The sequence below is a fragment of the Dermacentor albipictus genome, chromosome 1 (genome assembly GCF_038994185.2).
Source record: "Dermacentor albipictus isolate Rhodes 1998 colony chromosome 1, USDA_Dalb.pri_finalv2, whole genome shotgun sequence".
Classification (NCBI taxonomy): Eukaryota; Metazoa; Arthropoda; class Arachnida; order Ixodida; family Ixodidae; genus Dermacentor; species Dermacentor albipictus.
This window is the reverse complement of record NC_091821.1, coordinates 238679195-238700659: the sequence shown is the minus strand read 5'-3', so window position 1 is coordinate 238700659 and position 21465 is coordinate 238679195. Positions and strand designations below refer to the sequence as shown.

Below are 21465 nucleotides of genomic sequence, written 5' to 3'. Positions count from 1 at the left end.
TTCCTATGCGTTCTTTTTTTCATTTCGGTGCCTCCACCCCACAGAAAAAAAAAAATACATTGTTGCGGCGCAGCGAATTGTCGCATGGTGAAAGTTCGAGTTTGATACTTCTTTTACGGAAAGTAATGGGCGACGGGACGCTTCAGTTTCCGGATACGTTTATTATATTATTGCGAAAGCAATTATATGGACACTCCAGGCGCATTCCTGCTGTCGCCGTCGCCCTCACGTTTCGTATAAAGTCCAAGGGTGATAAAATCGTGACAACCCGCTGCATGCAGTATGTGCGAGTGAAAGCGTAGGAGGAGAGGTGGAATTGGTGAGCCGACGATGGTGGCTCAGTCTTCTGTGCGCAAAGGAGAAAAGCGGGGAGCAAGCGCGCCACCTTCCGTGATTGTGCAACATGTTTATTTGCCTTGTTTGACGAATTACATACAGTTACTTTTTCTTACATACAGACTCATTGGATACTTATACGTATACTTATATATCTTGTTGCGAGGTTTTGTGTATACAGGCAGGGAACTTTGTTTCCAGTGACACTTTTTTGTCCTTTATCAAGCCGTATTTTCGCATTTGTATATCCCATTGTATCTGTATTTTTAATGTACGAGGGTGAGTCAAATGAAAGTGCGCCTACCCTAACCACGCAATAATGGTTCGGTTCGTTATCTGCGAGGCATGGGCGTAGGAGAACGGCATGTCTCATTTACAAAAGTGACACGCAGGTGTGAAGATAACTGTTCTTTAATGCTCTCATACACTGGGTTGAATGTGGTTGGGTCACATAATGGACACTTCAAAAGTTGAACAGCTCGGTGTCGCGAAGTTTTTGACAGCTAAAGGTGTTTCCAAAACAGAAATTAATCGCCGTATGGCTGCCGTTAAAGTTGAACACGGCATTTCATTGACCACTGTGAAGCGTTGGAGCAAACGGTTTAAAGGACGTTGTAAAGACATTTTAAGACCGGGCCAAAACCATCGTGCAATCACCCCCCACACAATTTTAAAGGTTCATGAGCTGATGAAACAAGAACGGGGGATAAGCACCGATGAACTGGCAGACCGTCTGAACATCAGTCACGGTTCGGTTCACGCCATAATTCATGAGCTTCTCGGTTATCGGCTCTTTGGTGTGCAATGGATCCCTATGATTTTGATCCATCGCGAGAAGACGGAGAAGTTTCGCGCTGCCTTGACTCATCTGATCGGTTATCACAATGAGGATGACGACTTCTTGTTTGCATTTGTGATCAGGGACGAACCTTGGTGCCACTACTACGAGCCTGAAACACGGCGGCAAAGCTTACAGTGGAAACATTCGTATTTACCACGCCCAAAGAACGCAAAGGCCATCATTTCCGCTGGAAAGGTGTTGTTGACTTTTTTTTCGGTCGTCAGGGTCCATTACTGATAGAATTTGCTAAATCTTGAGAAGCTATCAATTGTTTCCGATATTGTGAAACGCCAGAACGGCAGTGTGTCGCAATCAAGGACGAACAACGTGGAAAATTGACGAATGGGGTCATCTTGTTCCACGACAATGCCTGTCCCCACGTCACTTATGTGGTTAATACAAAACTGGCAAAGTTCAAGTGGGAAACGCTGCATCATCCGCCATACAGCTCCGACCTGTCACCTTGCGACTTCTACATTTTGGGGCAACCGAAAAAAGAGCTCAAGGGAACCAGATACAGACGTTTTGAAGCAGCAACCCAAGGAGTTTTATAAGACGGGAATCACGCGACTCGTTAGTCAAGGGGCAAATATCTAAATTCTCATGAAGACTACTTTTAAATAAAGTACCCCGTTGTTGGCTCACATTCATTTGACTTGCCCTCGTATATCTTGCAGAATTCCTGCTTTTTATACGTGCCCTCTGTTGCGACTATCATTTCGGTGCAATTACTCACGATACACGACCGGTGACAGGTGGTCCTGCGTAATACATTAATACAAATTACAGCGTCATTGAGATTTTTCACTGGCCATTGCATATATACAAGAATGTAAGCACGGTTCTCAAATGACAAAGTTTCGTTGACATATTTGTCCTCAACTTGTTCAGTTCATTGCCTTTTAATTTTGCATATCAGTGGCATGCACTGCTTTCCTGGTTTTGAACTGATATAGTTCTAAAGTTCGTGTGATATTTTCTTTATTAAATAGACAAAAATATGGAACATTGATATCAGTTATTTTGGGCAAAATTTTTGGCACATACGAGTATATTCTTTTGTGAAAAAATACATATTTTATTGTTTTGACTGTGCGTAGCGTTCAAGAATTCGTTTGCAGCATCTTTGGCAATGACAATGCAGTTATTATTCATGCATTTGACCTATTGACAAATTGTTTAAGAGGAAGCTTTAGCTCGGGCCCGAACCGATGCGGCCTATTCAAATACTTGTAAAACAGAGAAACGCTTTTCTTAGATAATCTTGCTAATCGCTTTTGTTGAAATTCGTTGCATTTGAGAGAGAAAGTTAAATCCTTTCAATTTCAAATTCAAATCCTTTCAAATTTTTCAAAATATTGAAAAATTTTCAATATTTTGAAAAATTCGAAAGTTTGAAAAAATAGAAGCACGACGTTTACAAACTAATAGCTATGCATGAAGAACAGACATTGTAGTTCTGTAAATGGCATCTATTATAACAGTCAAAGCGGACAAGTTTGCTGTGTCAATTTGTATCTTACGTGAATTGGTTACGTTGTGTACAAGGGTTCTGCACAAGCCGTATTTGCACAGTACCACATTTTTTTAGATTCATGTGTGACATATCCATTTTGTCCGCTGTAGATGTACTATTAGATGCAATTCACAGAATTGTGATATCATTTTTTATTGTTGAGTCACGGAGTTTTAAGCTTGATAGTTTCGTTGTCTGAAAATTTTCGATTTGGCCAATTTTTAATAAATAATTGACCACCTAAATGAAAAATTCGAAACCAGTAGTCACTAGAATTAAACTTTTTCTTTTAAATGCAACAAACCTCCTCAAATTTGGTGAAGTGGTTGCAGGGAAAAACGAATTCCCCTTCTACATGTAGTTAAATAGGAGCACCTGAGCTAAAGCTGCCTCGAACACAATTTCTGGCTACGCCACTGGCCCCATATATATATATATATATATATATATATATATATATATATATATATATATATATATATATATATATATATATATATATATATATATATATATATATATATATATATATATATATATATGGGGCCAGTGGCGTAGCCCCCCCCGAACAAAATTTCTGGCTACGCCACTGATGTCAGCCAGATTCAGCTCGCTTCTCTAGCGTGTCCATGCGTTTGCGTGCTGACCGCTTTGGCCGACCTCGTGGATCCAACTGAGCTTTACGCGAATCGGTGGTTCGGAAGTGTTCGAAAGACGATGCTTGCTGCTCGGTCGGTGCCATGTTTGGACCATTTGCAAAAACATTATGCGCGTGCGCAAGACAGGTATTTCTCAACCGAAACAGACTCGACCGTGCACGTACTAGCAGAACCAAACATTGCTCGCATTTCACAGCTTCGGATTTGCCACTGCCCATCTACGCTGCTCCGATAGTGTTCGCCAGTAGTAAAGGCTGACATTAATACATACATTTTGTGTTTCTATAAGTGTGGGGTATGGGTAACATACATTTATTTTTTTCGGAGGAATTCTCGGAGAGCATTTGTGCTAAAGATTTTGCATTCCTCTTTTACTGCTTTATCAGATAGCTGTCGACTCCGTAACTGATTGTCGTGCCAGAATTTTTTGAATGCGCAAATCAATTGTGTCACCAAAAAAAAAAAGCCACCAATTGTATTCTATTCTCACCTCACGGAAATCAGAGGCAGTAGTCACACACCGCTGATGCATACGGTCATTGCGTGGCTTGTGTCAGCAAGCCGCACAATGACCGTGTCTTGCCGAATTAATTTTTCACTCTGGGCTTCTCCGCATTTCACACGGGATAATAAACTTGGTTCCCTGCTGTCGCTTCTGTTTGAAAACGCAGCGCCTTTCGTACTCATTGCCTTCTTTCTTCTATTATCCCGTCGTTCGAAGCTTTTGAGAAGGCGATCGCAACGCAAAAAGAGCCCGGCAGTAATTTTGAGTCTGTTCTCGTTTAAGGTTCGTTTACATGAAATTGACGCGAGCGGGTGAAGTCCGAAGTGGAGCTGACCCAGCCCGACCCGATGTCGTTTGCATGCGTCCTGCCAAGCGGGTTGGGACAGTGAGCCCACGCTTTGAAGGTGGGTTGACCGAAATCGCCACAACGATCGGCCCAACCTGCTAGCGTTTGTGCGAACACAGCTCGACAAGCCGACTGCACCCGAATTTGTCGGCTTCACGTAAATGCAGCTCTAGAGGGAGAAACGCAATTTGCGCATGAAAGGTTTTGGCGCGAAAACAGCCTTGCCGCGCAGCTGATTTAGATCTTTGCAAATGGTCAGTTGCACTCAAAAATCGGTTTCGACCCTTATTCCGTGAATGGTCAAGAAGCGGCACCTTTTCCAATGATTACCTAAAGCAGAACAATAAGTATAAGCGGAGGAAAAAAGGTGCTGCAGAGCAAAGTAATGCGCCAAAAGAGACCCACTGTAGCCGAGATAACAAATACAGCCCATGTGCGCTCCACAAATGATTAAATACATGCCCCAAACAATCCGCAAACCATGCTATATAGACTATGTTGAACATCTGGGAGAGGAGCACCCTCCGAGTGACTGACTGACCATGGCCTCCGAAGTCGGGAAGTAGCCAAATTTCGGAGGCTATCGACTTACTGACTCTATTCGACTTCGTTTACAAGACGCACATCTCGCGGGAAGACGCATCATGGTGGGGCTATTCAAGTCCAAGTGGCTGTTGTCGGGTTACTGAAGACTTTCTCGACATGAACATCGGTTCGGTTCGCGGTTTCACGATAGGTGACTCGATAGGCTTTCACGTCTCTTCCTTAATCCGTGATGTCTGCGTAGAGGCTGCATTACATTATTGCCTGCCACTGTCGGCGGATTTAATATCGCTATACTTATAAATTAAACAAGATTATTCTGATAAGCTCCAGTTACAATTTATCACTCGTCTATGAAGTCGTTTTTGCAGCTATAGTGACCCTAAAAAATAGCAATTGTTTCGGAAGCGCGCGTTTATTGTCTACCTTTACCGCATTCTGCCTTCTTTTGTTTTTTAACCTCAGTTGTTCTAAAGGAAACCGAGGAGAAGCCCTTACGGTGCTCTTTCTCGGCATTCGGTGGACTATATACCTGTCATATATAATAAGAAAATGAAAAATCGCCCGAATCTCAGTTATTATATAGGATGGACGCTGTAGTTGCCTCAAACGTGTTTGTAGAATTAGACACTACAAGGTTGTAGAACTCGACACTACGGCGCTAGCTCTCGCGCCTTGTTCATTCAATGACGCATCACGAGTTAAGGGCAGCAAGAGGATAACAGTTCCCTAAGCTGCCTTTTCATGACACTTGCGTACAGCGGGACCGTTGCGTAAGGTGGACATGACCTAACAATCGCGATTACAACGCAGCGGGAATCATAGGAGACGACGAAGAGTGCGAAGAATGATACTAGAAGTGAATGCGAGGTTTTAGCGTAAAGGTGATAAAATTTCTGTCAGAGAAATTGCTACAAGCGTATGCCGCGGTTGTTTCGATTCTGCTTGGAGAATAATACGATTTCTTTTTCTAATCCACGAGTAAGGTGTGTGACCCTTGCTGCGGCTTATTTCATGTGCATTATAATAAACAGCTGATGCCACTTCACATTACGAATTATTGAACCGAGCTGAGATGATGCCCGCCACCAACAGTGTTTTTGATGACGGCCATCACAAATTTCGCATGGCAACGTTTGCCGTCCACTTATTTTTTGCTTGAATTGGTATTTATAAAGTTGCGTAGGGCAACCAGGACACAATTTGCTTATTTGTGCACACGGCCTGCTCGTGAAGTCAGTACTCTGTAATTGCAATAACTGCCTCCGATTACAACTGGAGCAAGTCATATCTATCGGTCAAAGTATACACAAGAATGCCTCCGCCAACTCTCGCCACGTTTTGCAAGTAAACGCGCAGTACGCAATAAAACATTTTGTTGTTCAGGAGTTGAGGTGTATGTGTGGGTGGGGGGGTTAAGGGAGAGTGCTGGTTTCTTCTTTTTTTCTCAGTGATTGCGAATTCCCGCCCTGCTTACCCTGAACCACGCCAAGCGAACATTGATTTTGTAGCTTGTAAACCATCGCAGTGAATATACTATATGAAGTGTTGATATTCGAAATTCAAGCTTGACGACCTTGCTCCATATTCTCTATTTCAATTTTTCATCTCTCTCTCCAATTCTCACTTTTATTGACAAATATCAAAGTACATAGTCACGCTAGACGGGAACGAGGAGGCACCAAAGCAAAAACTGCGGACGGAGCTTCCTACGGACGAATATTGATTGGTAATGAACACTATACGCTCGATATTGAAATTCTAAGCAATTGTTGGCGCCGGTTGCGTAATGCAAAAGGGGGCATTTATGAAAAAAAAAGACAGAAGCCTTTCCCCTCGCCAGGCGGCATTGAACAGGGCGCTCGTCGCGGTGAGGAGCCACTTGATTTGGCTGAACCACGGAGCGCGCGTAAAGAGGCGCCTCTGGCGCGGAGTGGCTCGCGGCAGCTGACCTCGGGCAGCGTGCACTACAGGCTCGCGGCTTGTAAAACCGCTTCGCCGGCAGCAGGGTAACAGGCCGGTCTTTCTCGGAGTACTACACCGCGGGAGATTAGGGTCAATTCTTCTCGCATCAGAGACGCAATGCCGCGCTCCAGCGGGAGGCCGGAACAATGGCGCGCTGATACGCACACAGCGGCGGGCTCGGATGCGCCGAATGCAATGTGTCACAGTAATGTGCGCCGGTGCAGCACGGCCCTATGCTAACACAGCATTACGCCTGGTCGAGCTGCGGCGAGATGTCACAGGGCGCGCAGTGTTTACGATCGGAACCACGATGACGACGGCCCGCGGGGCACTTCCTGGGCACCGTGACGAAGCACGCGAAAGGGGGCCAGCCGCGCTTGAACGGCCGCTGATCAGCGCTTGCGCAAATGAGCGAGCTGGGACGGCCGGCCCGATTTCGCTGCGACGCGGATCGCTTTGTCGTTTCGGCCACCGAAGCGTTCGATGTGCCGATGTGGTGTCCGAACAAATGCAGTTGACGAAATAACATTTCGTCAACTGCCTGCGCGAATCGCCTTCCAGTCGCATCTACAAATGTGCAGTATACCTCGCCTCCGAAAGTTGCACACGCGGTTTATCGGAACGCACGTATTGCTGCGCTTGCAAGGGTATAATACAGTGGCTGTAGCAGCGCAGCTTTAAATCGGCATCCACGTCATTGCTTTAGAAGAATAACGTAAAATTTCGCAATTTACATCCGAAAGTTACCACCTGCCTACAAGCGAGAGACGCTGAGTAGGGGTCGCCGGATTTAATTTTGCATCCTGTCCCCGCCGGAATGCAGAAGCCGCAGTTCCGCCTTCATCGGTAGCCGCGACCTCGTGCTTTGAACGAGATGTTTGGTACGCCAGCAGTTACAACGCACAGTACACATGCACTCGGTGGTCACGCCTCAATTGGCCAGCGGTTACCCGAGCGTCCGATAAGACTGCTGAAGTAACTGCTGTCGGCAGCCCTTCCGGCAGCGCGCTTCCTCGTCGTCACCCAGCGGCGGCTTGGGCTGTGGGTGCGCGCCCGCGTTTTGCCAGTCATGTTCCCCTCCGTGTCGGTGCCATAGACCACGGCGAACGGAATTGTATGCTAATTCCGGGCAGGTGTAACGACGGTAAGCACTGTCTCAACGACTGAGAAACTGGGTCGCCTGCGGGCTCAGGAAGCAGGGAGGAGAGAGCGCGGCCTTTCGCCTTCGACGCCAGCGGGGCGCCCAAGCGGATCTGCGCTCGCCCAACGCCGTCGCAGCGACGTCACCCTTCGCGCTGGGCTTGTCGCGCGTGACGAGTTGCCCGCCTGCTTGCTCGCCTGGTGTTGTGCATACACTGCAGTACTGCGACGTCGCGAGACTCGCCCTGGTGTACGCCGCTGCCAGCGCTGTGACGTTCCCCGCACAGACGCCGAGATGTATATGGCCGCGCTCAAACAGCGCACTCGCATGAAACGGACAAATGCGGTTGGTGTTTGGTGAAATTTGCCTGCGTACAGCTTAGTCGCAAGCTTCGTTTACATGAACTGAGTGCGAGCGGGTCGAGTCGGAAGTCGAGCTGAACGATCCCGATCCTACCGCGTTTATACTTGCATCTCGCCAGGCGGGTCGAGCGAGTCAGTTCACCGCTTGCAGTCGGTTGGACCGAACTCGCCTCGATGACCCTTAGTTCCGATCCACTAACGTTTACGTGAATGGGACCATCGTATTTCGGCTTGACAAACTGCCTCAACCCGACTCTAGCCGGTCGGGCTGAGCCAACGTCGGGCCGAGCTGAGGCAACCCGCGCCTGCACGATCTATAAGGTGTTTTTCTAGTGTTTTGCAATGGGCCTGTATACGCGAAGGGGTCGCGTGGCGGTGCATAGCCATCAACGAAAAAATCCGATGCTTTTTTTATAATGCTATTTCTAATGTCTCTTTGACGCCAGCCTACCACTGGGATTCATTAAGTTCATGCAAGTGCTCGTCGGATTTGTAATTCTCAGTCTGATTTCTGACTACACCCGCTTGCGTGGGCTCGTGGAAACGAAGTGACGTATAATAGTGACCGCGAATTTCTAGGGGAACGAGATGCGCCCTTGGCGGTTCTGGTGACGTATGCATACACCCTGAGACACAAGTACCATTAAAAAAATATGGGGTTTCACGTGCCAGAAACCATGATCTGCTTATGAGGCACGCCGTGGTTGGGGACTCCGGAATAATTTGGACCACCTGGGGCTCTTTAACGTGTACCTAAATCTAAGTACACGGGTGTGTTTCGCCCCCCATGGAAAGGCGGCCGGCGGTGCTGGGATTCGATCCCGCGACGTTGTGCTTAGCAGCCCCACACCATAGCCACTAAGCAGCCACGGCGGATCAAGTTTACCGTTACTCTGTTTATGCGCAGATTGAGACCCGCGTGCTGGTCCCGCGTGCAGTAAACCCCTTTTGCTACTCTGAAGGACCCTTTGCAGAAAGGAGTTGCGCCGATGACACACGGCACCGCACTGAACTTCTTTAGGTAGTTCCTCAGATGAACGCCTCAAAAAAAAAAAAAAAAAGCGCTGGCTGTTAAAGCCACAAGAGATAAAACATTCTTAAAAAGGTGCGTATTTAATTACACTTAGCTACTGTAGAACCTAAATATATATTTTTTTCATTGTTGATGGTTAATAATGCTTATAGTCGTTTATTTTATTCGCGTTTTTGCGTTGTTAGCAGCCATTTAACTTGGTCCAGCAACTATGTGCAGCCGGTGTTTTGCTGTGCGTGCTGTTTATTCTGGTGATGCCCGCGTTTCTGTCGTCCTTTTTCACGTCTTTGTCGTCCCTTCCTTTGTGTGCGCAGGCGTAACGCGTTTTATTCAATATGTTATTGCAACAAGTGTGGTTTCTTCTGGGTATTTCCTGCGGGCGCTGATTGTGCAGTCTCCATCTCGCGACGTGTACACACCACATGCACGCAGCAAACGACGACGACACTGCCGGAATTCAAAATGGCAGCACTAGCGACGTTATGCGAGCGTTTGAGAGTATAGCTAGAGGAAATCTTCACTATTTGACAAATTGTATTACCGCTAACAATTAAAACATTTTCGCAAGGTAAAAAAAAATACCTATGGCCACCGTAGTTGTGTGGCAGGTTTCCTTCTATTGACGAGTTGTGCACGCTGTGTGCGAGAGTAACTCCTTTTCCGCTCGAAAAGTAGTTGCGCGATCTCCTTTCCCGAAACGGAACTTTGCCGTAAAGGAGATACTCCTTTGTCGTGTGTCACTGCACTTGAACGCCTTTCCGGTAGATGTCCCCTTACCTAAAGGACTTTAGAGCGCCCGTGTGTCAGGGGTAGACCACGTGGCGAAAGGAATTTCAACTGACCCTCTCACCCTGCCTCGTCGAATTGGGGCGCGACTTCGCCTGCTATTGTGGGCGTCCTGATCCACGTGCAGAAAGAACTTTCTCTCACCGGACCTTTTACCAGGCCTCGTCGAAATGAAGCGTGACTTTCTAATTCGCCATGACCGTTTCTAGTGTGCCTGTCTGCCGGAAGCCCCGCAGTTTACAGCCTCTTTTGTGCGTGCGTGCGTGCGTGCGTGCGTGCGTGTGTGTGTGCGTGCGTGTGTGTGTGTGTGTGTGTGTGTGTGTGTGTGTGTGTGTGTGTGTGTGTGTGTGTGTGTGTGTGTGTGTGTGTGTGTGTGTTTGTGTGTGTGTGTGTGTGTGTGTGAATTTAGAGAGACCCTGTCATCGAATTGGACCTAGAAGAGAACTTCCACGAACCCGCAAAGCGCAGAAGAGGCGGACAGGAAGAGTCTACAATTCCGGGAGGCGGGACGACTTCTTTCTTCTGTTCGGTCGTAGGACTGTACCCAAGCTAGGACATAATTGTAATGTGTAGCCTGCCAGCTTTGTTGCCGTGCTGTGTACTATAGTTGCAGAATGTGAGAGATCGTGAGAGCACAATGTCCAGTGGCTATCTCGATCTAAAGAAGTTTGAGGTTCGTGGTGTGTGATATGTGTAGTCCCCCCCCCCCCCCCCTCTCTCTTTTGTTACTTTCGGGACAAAATTTCGGTATTTGTGGCGTTCTACTGATGAACACATGCAGAGTTGTGACCTATATATATTCAACCACGGTAGGAGTGGAGTGCAAAAAACATTCGTATACCTAGATTTAGGCGCCTTTTGGAGAACCGCAGTTTCTCCAGGCAGGTCAGACTGCTAGAGGCAGAGGCAGACACAGGCAGAATGGTTAGAGAACCACTGGTCAGAATTAGTCCTGAACCCTCCACCACGGTGTCTATCACAGCTCTGATGTAGACGGTAAACTGCATGAATTATTTTTTCTCGCTCTTACTATTACAGATGTTGGTGTCGCCCCTCGACACTTACTTCCTATGTTGAGATCTCTTTACCGACTGTTCGTGAAAATGAATGGAAATGTTATGTGAAAATTTAGTGCTGTGTATGTAAATATTACACATGCGTCATGTGCCTCATCTGCTGTTCTCTCTGGAATGAGGGTAACATATAAATACATAAGAAAGAGTAGATGTCGTTGGCTAATGGTGCCGAAATAGCCTTATAAACGAATTTATATAAGAAAGGAAGAAAGAGAACAGGCCGGACATGACCGATGTTTCCTGCTGTTCTTTCTTCCCGTCACCTTTAGTGCTCTTTAACCGTCTGTGTACAAGATAAACCAACTATCCAAATTATATGTACCGCTGCTAGGACTAGTATTTTTGGGTTGCGCTTACAAATATAGTCAGAAGAAAACGAAGATAATATCTGATAAAAGTTAAGAAAAAAATCGACGGCACAAAATATTTCCGATTGTTCACGACTGCATAATAATCGAGTAAAACGAGATGCGGTCAGGTAGAAAAACTGGCTCGCGCGCATGTAGCTGCGTACACGTACAGAATAGTGAATAGCACAAGGGAGGCGATATAGATTCGCCATGGGGTGCTCTCCTTGACGTGATGCCTGGAAATGCTGCAATCACGTTACGGGTGAGGAGACTCTTTATATACTTGGTACGATTTCAAAACAAATCTTTGTAGACGATTAGCGCCTTCATGTTCCGCGCGCTTCGCCCATCGTGCGTGGGTTTATGGCGTGACTCGAATAACACCGAGCGTTCGCCACCTAGAGCGTCTCGCGACCGCCGGTGGCGCAGTGATTTCAAGGACCACCTCATTTATTTGGAAGAGGCGGAGCACCATAGTGGCGCAGCAGTATAAACAGTTCACGTTGCAAAATAAGAAGCAATGTTATTAGTTTTACTACTACTACTACTGCTACTACTACTACTACTACTACTACTACTACTACTACTACTACTACTACTACTACTACTACTACTACAAAACTTTGGGAGAGAAATGAGGACAGAAAGGCTCCGAAGGGAGTATCATACGAGGAGCGCAGTTCCGAGTGGTTACTTATCACAAGTGAGGTGAAGGGGAGGACAGTAAGTATAGAGCGACGATAATGATGATGATGATTAGAAGGAGGATGAGGGACGCTAGGCGTCCACAGACAAGGGCATAGTGCGCAGCACCGTCATAACATATTGCGCAAGCCCAACGACCTCAAGAAATCGAGTCCAAGCCATCACCGCTGACGCTCTCATGTGCACACAATTGGTAGTGGTGACTGAGATTTCTCGTCATCCGCGATGGAGCACCTTCACTGTGACCGGTACAGAAAGATGCACGGTAAGCGTACTGAATTTGGTTGGGCATACAGGACTTGCCAGATATTATCCTTCGTCTTAAGAGCGTATTTTAATTACACAGCGCAGTCAGGATACTTCTGACATGCGATGAAAAACAAATAAATAAATTATAGAACGAAGGATGCATATAAGGCTAGGAACAGAAGCAATCCAACGAGGCAAAATAGCAAATAAACAAGAAAAGCGAACGAAGCATAAAAGACCTCAGAGGAGGCAAGGACGGCGGTGGGGGAAGGGTTACGGCTTAGTAGGGCGCGGTACGGACCTCGGGGTACGGGGCGTATAATCACAGAAACTGTTTGGAGTAACGTAAGCATCCTTTACAAAAGGTAGATGTCTCTTCCGGTCAGTAGACTCTTGCTTTAATTACCTTCATCGTCTGTCGTTTCGTATAGTGTGTTCTGTCCTTGCACTGTATTTAGATTTCTCCTCGTGACATGGTATTACATAATGCCTAATTTACCCTTTGTTGACTCGCATTCGCGCAGCCCGGAATTCCTTCACGTCCGCGCTGTTATTTTTCGGTACGTCCGATTGGTGGTAAACAGTGGGCGAAAAGGAACACTTTGCCGTCGCTCAGAGTTTCAAAGGCAGCCCGGGTATACGGAACTGGCGTATAGCGAAACGGATGCTTCCCACAAATACCAGTGAAATCGTTGCTTCGCTGTGTGTGGAGCTACTTGGCGTGGGTGTTGAGAGCATATAAGCTAACGGTGACGAGCAGCTACTTTAACAACGTCCTGCTTTAGCATCGGATGCGGTGCGCACACAGCTCAAAGGAGGATAAAGAACAGTGTTTCTTGCGCTGTCTTTCTCCCGGATTACCTCGCTGTTTACATCTCTCTTCATTGCCATTATATTTTCAGAAGGTTTAGAATCTTTGTTTCCCACTTTGTCCCGACGCCGTCAGTTTCTTTCCTTTCTTTTTCTAACGCCGTCTACGCAGTATTGCTGCTGTCGCCTGTGAATATATGTACAGCAGCAAGACGACATTGATGAGAATGGGGATAGGCATACCATAGAACATTTTAGAATATATTTCAGAATACTTTAGAATCTTTTGCAATAAGACCGTGTCGGCAACAACTCTAGAATGTTCTTATTCATGCAACAAAGGGGTACTCGGCTATTTTTGACATGTATTTATTATAGTTGTTCCTTTGTTGTAAAAAAAGCCGCACGGTACGATTTCCACCAGCATAAGAGCGCGTATTAGGCCGCGTCACCGTGTGCATTGAAGTGGTGTCTTTATGCTTCTGAATAGGCTCGAGTTTGAACCTTGCGATGAAGTGGCATATGGTTCAGCACAAAGAGCGGCGTATGGCTAACGAAAAAGAAAAAGAGATACCCGTTAGTCGCCGCAGCGGGAACTATACTAACATCACACCTTGTCTGCAGCGCCGCTCCGTATATAGTCTCGCCAATGCCCTGACGGCACCCTTTCAGATCGCGTCGGGCTAAATGAGAAATAAGAAGGCTAGTACGCCGCCGCCATGCGACGTTTCTGCTTTCCGCGCGACCTCACGGGGCACGGCAGTCGACTTCGAAGGCGATAATAAGCGCCCAAAACCAACCGCGTCGTTTCACGGATCTGACAGGTGCGCGCGTTCCTCGTGCACCGAATGCGCACCGTTGCGCGCGGCGGCGACTTGACGACCGGTCTAACGGGGGTGGCCGCTGCGCCGGCGTGCCACAGCCGCGGGATTACTACGGTAAGGCGCGCTCGCTGGGCGGCGGCCGAGCGCCGCAACGGGGCGAGTCATCGGGGCTCCCTCGGGCGCGCGTATCGGCTCGCGCCCGTCTCTTGGCGGCGCCCGGGTTCAGCGCCGCGGCAGGGTCGCGACCTCGCCGAAGAGACGGGCTCCGGGACCTTTTGGCCTCGCCGCCCGCGCGGCGACTGTCACGACCCGCCCATTCGGCGGTGGGCGCGAGACGCCCTCTGTCGCGCGGCGTCTCGCCCAGCGTGGACCACCGCGGTCGAGCGGCGAGAATAGGTGAGAAAGAGGGTATTTACTCGGTTCGGCCACCATTCCTTCGGCATGCAGGGCTCGCTCAAGCCTATTTCCATCTGAAAAAGACAAGACAAAGGAACGCTCGTGAGATGACGCTGCGAGTGAGAGAAGAACAACAGCGCAGAAGACAAAAAAAAAAAAAGGTCGAGTTCACTCGTTCCCAGCCCATTTTTTCCCCTTTGTTCTTTCGGCGCAAACACGGGTAGAGAAATGCGACCGCGGCTCTTCACCCGCTTCGTTGCGTAAATCGCATTACTGTTTACGGCGCCTCCCGACTCCTGACACGGTCTCGCACGCGTCGTGGACAGTGCGCAGTGCCTCCGGCGAACGGGCCGAGTTTATTTCGTAAGGTTCTTTTGCAAGAGAGCGCGTGTACTTATAGTTTTCTTCCTTTACAAGATCTCCACTCCAACCCAGCAACGACCGAACATAATTCAGCACCAAGAAAAACTAAAACTTCTCCACCTTTACTTTTTGGCCACGGGAGGTACCTTTGTAAAAAAACAAAGAAGAAGAAGAAGTTTCATTTGAATTATATCCTAATTAGTATGGTCATTATTTAGTAGTAATTGGTTTGCTGCACTATTCACAGCACAAAACTCGCTCCAGCATATCAAGACCGCTACTCAGCGTTCTTGATACGAGCACACGTGCAAACTTGACCTGCCGCGGTAGCTTATAGGATGGCTGCGGTGGTGTTGCGCGCTGGTGAGCACAAGGTGACGGGCTTTGTGCCGGCCACGGCGGCAGCCGCATTTCGATGGGGGCGAAATGGAAGAAAAGAAAAAAAAAAACGCTTTGGTGCACTCAGATTTAGGTGCACCTTAAGGAACCCCAGTTGCTCCAGAGTCTCCCATTACCGCGTGCCTCATGATCTGGTGGTGGTTGTGGCTCGTAAGACCCCATAATATTATTAATGCCCATTGAACGGGACGTATGCCAAAGTCGCGAAACGGCAAGACGCGACGTTATCTTAACCGGCGCCTTGCAATAGTGATGCGTGGAGGCCCGAACTAAAATGGAAGGCTGGTATTTTTTTTTCTTTTCTTTTTTCGTGGCCAGGCTGCGCACGTTGCCTGAAGAAAAAACGCAAACTGCACCGCCCGGGTCGCTGAGCACAGTTTTCGCACCAACCGATCGGTCAGGATTCTCGCGCGCGCGGGGGCTGGAGCAAAAGGGCTTCGGCTTTCTGTGGAGCGCAAGTACCAAACCAAATCACTTTATTTCAACATCACAATCCGAAGAGAACAGGCGCTGATCGCAGTGGACTAAAAGCCAGAGAATGGCTTGGCGAGGCCCATGGTCCCTTTAACATGGCGCAGGCGGACAGGAACTGCGTAATACTCACTATTCTATATATAGCGTCGTTTCAACCTGCTACAGTGCTGCTAAGATTCTTCTACCGCAGATAGTTTATTTTTTTTTGCGAAAAGAAGCTTCTGTATTATTATTATTATTATTATTATTATTATTATTATTATTATTATTATTATTATTATTATGCTACTGTTGAGCGCTGATTGGAGTACGGCAGTCCACATTCGACCTATCGTCCCGGACTGTTCAGGACAGCCCAGCACGCTGCGTAAGACAACGCTAATTGGCTTCGAACATCGCCTCGGGCAGTCATGGGCAGTCTAGAACGACAAATTGAAGAGACCCACTGAATTCAGGGGACATCCTGACAACGAACGTAACTAAGTGACGGAAAATAACAGCGGTAAGGTGTGTATGAATCCAGCCATGAATCCACCAGATTACTACGACATCCCCGAAACGTGCACTGCAAATGGTGTCGCCGGAACGAACTCATTGAGTATACGGTTCCAGGTTTATCACATCTTGGTGCATGCTGAAAATTTCACGCGCCCACTTTTTTTTTTTTCAGAAACTGGTTGGTGCAGCCAACACACTTAGCCGAAGTAGTTGAAAGAGGGTTTCTTCCGCTCCGACGTGAGCTTCCGTATAGTCTAAATTTTAGTTGCAAGTTTAACGGCAGAAAACACTATGATCACTTCGCCGTATCGTCTATCGAAACGCGTTCACGATGCTTAAACGTTTATGTTACACTTAGGGGGACGCGGACGAAGCGAGTGGGAACTGCAGTAGCACTAACTTCTAAAAAAATGCTTTATCTGACGCGGGCCCCAAATATGTACACCTACATAGATGATGTTGGTTAAGAAGCAGAAATCCAATGCGTCCCGAAAGAGGAGAGAGAGTTTAACGGAAGTTGAGGATGTACACAGAACGAAATTAAAAATTTTTTAGACACGCATAAAGATGGCTCGGTAATTCATCCTTCCAGCACGACGGTGTTGCAAACATTTCCCCAAATATTTTTTTTTTCAAGGTGTCTCATACTCCAACGACTAAATTGCCCAATAACAAACAGTTTCCCCAGTTCATGCGGAGCAAGGGAAGGGCGGTTTTGCATAAAAGGCGGCCGATTTGAATATATAAAAGGGAAAGGCTGTGGCGCGTCGTAGCTGTCGCACCTCACGGTGGACACCTCAACTGTCACGCGGTCGTAACAGTATTGCCACAGCTACTGATATATCAGTCGGTCGGTCTACTGTTCTTTCTTTTTCCCTCAAATTTTTTGTGTTTCAGACATAAAACCTCGGAATCTGCTGACTTTTGACGTCTTCCAGAAAAACCATAGAGAAATGTAACACTTTTTCAAAATTTTCTACTTTTTCTACGGCTTTCTATACTCCTACATTTTATGTAGATAACTGCTCAAGTGGGGTAAACTTTACTGTGCGCGACCAACGCGCGATATGTGCCTGTCTTATTTTACATTCCAAGGCACTTTGAACACTTCACGAAACCGATGTCACCTGAGGCCCTACCAAAACTTATTTGAAGGTTGGAAGAAGGCTTCTTTTCCCGTGCTCTTTGCCCTGTGGCTTTTCAAATCACGGCACCGCGATAGGAATTTTCGTGGTCTTTGTATTGTTTTATTGCTTCGCTGATAGCACATTGTAGAACTAACACTCTAGGCATTGTATCCGTGCCGGCAAAAACTTCGCTTTATAAATACCACTTTCGCCAGCTTACAACATCTACAAATTTTGCACGCTAAAATCTACTTTTCTTTTTTTTTGACGATCTGTGGCAACACCGGGCTGAATTGGGAAAGACCGAGATTGAGAAATGGGATTGATTGATTGATTGAAAACATCTTTATTTACAGGATATTCGTAGAACTCGTGGGTGGGCCGCCTATTCCGGTAGCCCACTGGTTACTGCTGCTGCGCTGGCCCTCCCCACCAGCCAGTGCTGACGGTCAGGATCATCGCTGAGCAGAATAGCCTCCCACTGCTCTTTTGAGGGATTTGGGATGGGGTCAACTATGGGATTAAACTGGCAAGCCCACACCATGTGGTAGAGGTTAGCTACCGCTCCACAGTGCGGGCATTGCGGGGAGTATAGTGTAGGGTACCACTGGTGTAACTTAGCTGGCGTTGGGTACGAGAAATGGGAAGGAGCGACACTTGTTCGTCTTTCGCAGAATCGCAGAAGCCAGTTCGGGCAATGTGGCCGGGGCACCCGCTGTGGTACAATTTCACGAGCCCAAAACTCTGCGTCGCGAGCGCGTTCTGCGGCTGAAGCAAGCGCGAGTGTGTGCGCCGTCAGTTTAGCGTGTAGTACAGTCCAGCGGCGGTATTCTCGGTTCAACATCTGCGGCGATAATTTCAGTTTTTCCTGTCGCGGCGCCTGGCGCGACGCAGCGTCTGCTGAAAGTGGTACCGCACTCGCAATCAATTAACTCGTGTAAGAGGATGCTTTGTGCGTGTAAACACCCGGTTGTATGCGTGCTACTACTACTACTACTACTACTACTACTACTATAATGTACACGTTTTTATTTAGCCCGCCACTTAATGAAAGCTCCCGGGAGAGCGAAAAGAAAGTGCGTTTTTCGATTAGAGCCGAGATATTTGCGTAGTGGGCCCCTGATGACGGGCATGCCCTCCCCCGGACGGTGCGCGTCTTTTTTTCCCGCTTCGCGCTCCCATCGCTCTCCCTGGCGCGGGGCGTGTTTACTTTCTCCGCGCCGGACTCTCTCCTTTTTCTCGCCGCCGCAAAAATAGGCCCATCAAGGACGCGTGCCGCGACGGGCCATGCAGCGCCCCGCCAAGGCGCGCGCATCATTTATGCGGTCGGGCGCGTCGGCCGGCGCGGCAAATCTGGGTGATACACTTTCGTTGCCACCTCGGCTGCCCGTCTCTCACCGTGGGCGCGCCTGGCCCAGTTTGGGCGTCTGCCACGTACCGCCGAGGCATTCAAGCGCGAAGGGGGCGAAATTTTTCGCAGAGGAAGAAGAACCCCTTCCTACGCGCTTCTTCCTGGTGGGGCGCCAGGCTGAGTGCGCGCGCTGGCGTAATCCTCGCGGCCCCGGAACCGCGGTCCCGCCATATCGAGCGCGGGTCTGCAGGAAACGGCCTCCCGATTTCTCCACGACGTCGACTCCCTGGCTGACGTGCGTCGCGTCCTCGCCGCGACGTGTCCTTCGGCACGTGTTCGATGTGAGGCGGTTTCCTTTAAGCGCAGAGTTTCCTACACCGATTACCAGAGGGAGCTGCGGCCGTCCAGCCGTCGTGGTAACGACGAGTACGTGCGTTTGTCGAATCTTCGTACATGTGGTTCAATACTTCCTTGCGGCGTTGTTCATTACGCTTCATTTACTTTTTTTGTGAACTTCCAAGAAATCATAGTATTTTTCTAAACGCGTGAATGCACTAATTATACGCGCACAGGTTTGATCGCTGCGAATGAATCCATAAATAACGCAATATATGGATGAAAATTATCCATTTGGAAAGTCACGAGGCCGTTTGGAGCCAGGAGGACATCGTTCTGGCAAATCTGTTTACTGCGTATTTTTAACACGCTGGCGTAACCACAATATTTGTAGCTCCTGGAGACCATGGTGCCAGAAGTCCCTCTAGCAATTTTTAAAGGAAACTCTATGCTTGTAAGGATTCCTTTCTTCATTTAGTGGGATGGCATTTACTCGGCAGTACAGCTGTGAAGTGTTGGTTGGAGCTAGTTGGGAACTTATAAGGCAACAAATTAAACGCGCGAGCAACAGACGAGGGTCAGCTACTACTTCCAACTACTTTGTATTATGGACTCGGGACCGCGGCTTCTGAACCAGACGGCGAGCTGAGGCTCTCACAGACCGACACGGGCAGACAAGCATGGAGCAGCACATTTACTTGGCCGCGTCCAGGTACCAACTGCCGCGGCTGCTATCCAGTTCTGCGGGCAAGCCCGGACGCGGGCGCATGCCCACAGTGTGCATATGTATAGTCACAAATGAAGCAAGAAAAAAAGAAGATTGCGATATACCACTGCCTCGGTGATATGGTTTCCACATGATGAGCAGCGGTCGAACAAGGAATGTCGATCGATCCAACTTTTCGACAAGGGGTCAGTTGTCTTTGTCAGGACAGCAACTAATTTCCTTAGCAGTGTTTTTATGTACTCACTCGCCCACCACCATAATGGGGGAGCAAGGAGCAGAATAAGCAGGTGCGTGGTGTGGGGTATGTCAAAGTAAAAAAAATAAGGGAGGTAAGAAGGGGGGAGAAGGGCTAAATGGAGTTGTGAAAGTAAAGGGGAACAATGGAGGTAGTGGTGTTGGGTTCTTCTGAAAAGTGGAGATATAAACCGGACACGGAAAAGAATTGGCGCGCATAGGTAGGCGCTGCCATTCAAGCGTGCCGCTCTTTCTAAGAAACCGAAAATATAAAGAGTCGTATGTCAACCACAAGTTTAGTACACTCCAACCAACAGGTACGAATGCTTCGAAGGGAACTCTTGAATCCGTACGCTATGCTAATGACACAAATATAACCTGTAGCGCTTATTTATTATTATATTTTTGTGGTGGAACACCTGGTTAGCCAAGGACTGTTCATAGCTCCTACACTGACTTATTTCTTCTATTTGCGTGTATTTTTCTTTGTAATTTCTCTCAGGCCGTCCTACTGATATACTGTCATACCCAGCAAAGGCGAAGCTATAGAATGGGATAATTGTTCGTTTGTGGCTGGAAGTAATCTGGTTGAAAGTAGACCATTTCGCGCATGCCCAGCAACATTCTTGCAAATGGTGAATTGTATGGCAAGATGGGCTGCAGTGTTCCGTGCTTAGTACTTCCGGCAACTATGATTCTAAATATACCTTGTTGGACACGTTGGTTGATTATTTAGGAGGAGAGGAGGAACGAAAGGGAGAAGGCAGAGATGTTAACCAGAAAACCGTCCGTCTGGCTGCTCTACACTGTGAAAATCGAATAGAAAGATGAGAGAGAGAGAGAGAGAGAGAGACTCGGTTAATGCGTGCACGAGGCGCGCCCGTAGTGTTCTTTATTATTTTTGAAGAAAGGCTCAAGAACACGGATGAAAAAAAATTGCAGCTAAAGTGCACAAATACCTGTACCTCAAAAGCGTGGCCACGGAATGGAGGAAGAGGTCAAGAAAGTTGGCAACCAGTTGGAGGGTAATTGAAAGCGCAAACAGACAACCTAGAGTCACCACAAAGAAAGTGAAAGAAACAGAGACGCTAAATTGGATGGAAACAATAATGCCATGGCAATTTACAAATACTACAAGAAAGAAATCAGAAGGGAAAATCTGTATAATAACACAAAGGGCAGAGCATTGCCTGAGCTGGCTGTCTAAGAACAATAACACACCGGAGCAAGTATGCGCATCAGGATGGTGCATATGTATGCAGCTACATACCGAGTGTTTCAGCGAACACTTTCAATTTTTTTTTACTTGTCTGTGCCAGAGTGCACAATTCTAGTCCATGAGCTGGTCTTCTCGAATAGGTGGACATTACTTGAACAAACAATTGAAATGTATCATTGACTAATTAAAAAGATAATTCACGAATTAAGTTCTTTGACTAATTACCTTATGGCACATATTGCAGTTTACAAATTATGGCCGGGGAGTTCGCAAGGCACTTGGAACGAATTCTCA

The 21465-nt window shown here is 47.6% G+C and overlaps 1 protein-coding gene across 1 annotated transcript in view; it reads right to left on the bottom strand.

The window, feature by feature from the left end:
* Positions 1-21465, bottom strand: part of LOC135901220 (protein embryonic gonad-like) — a 123808-nt gene that overhangs the window by 70610 nt on the left and 31733 nt on the right. The window contains exon 2 of the mRNA XM_065430899.2: positions 14464-14517. Coding sequence (XP_065286971.1) covers positions 14464-14517 — 54 coding nt within the window. The remainder of the gene's footprint in view (positions 1-14463; positions 14518-21465) is intronic.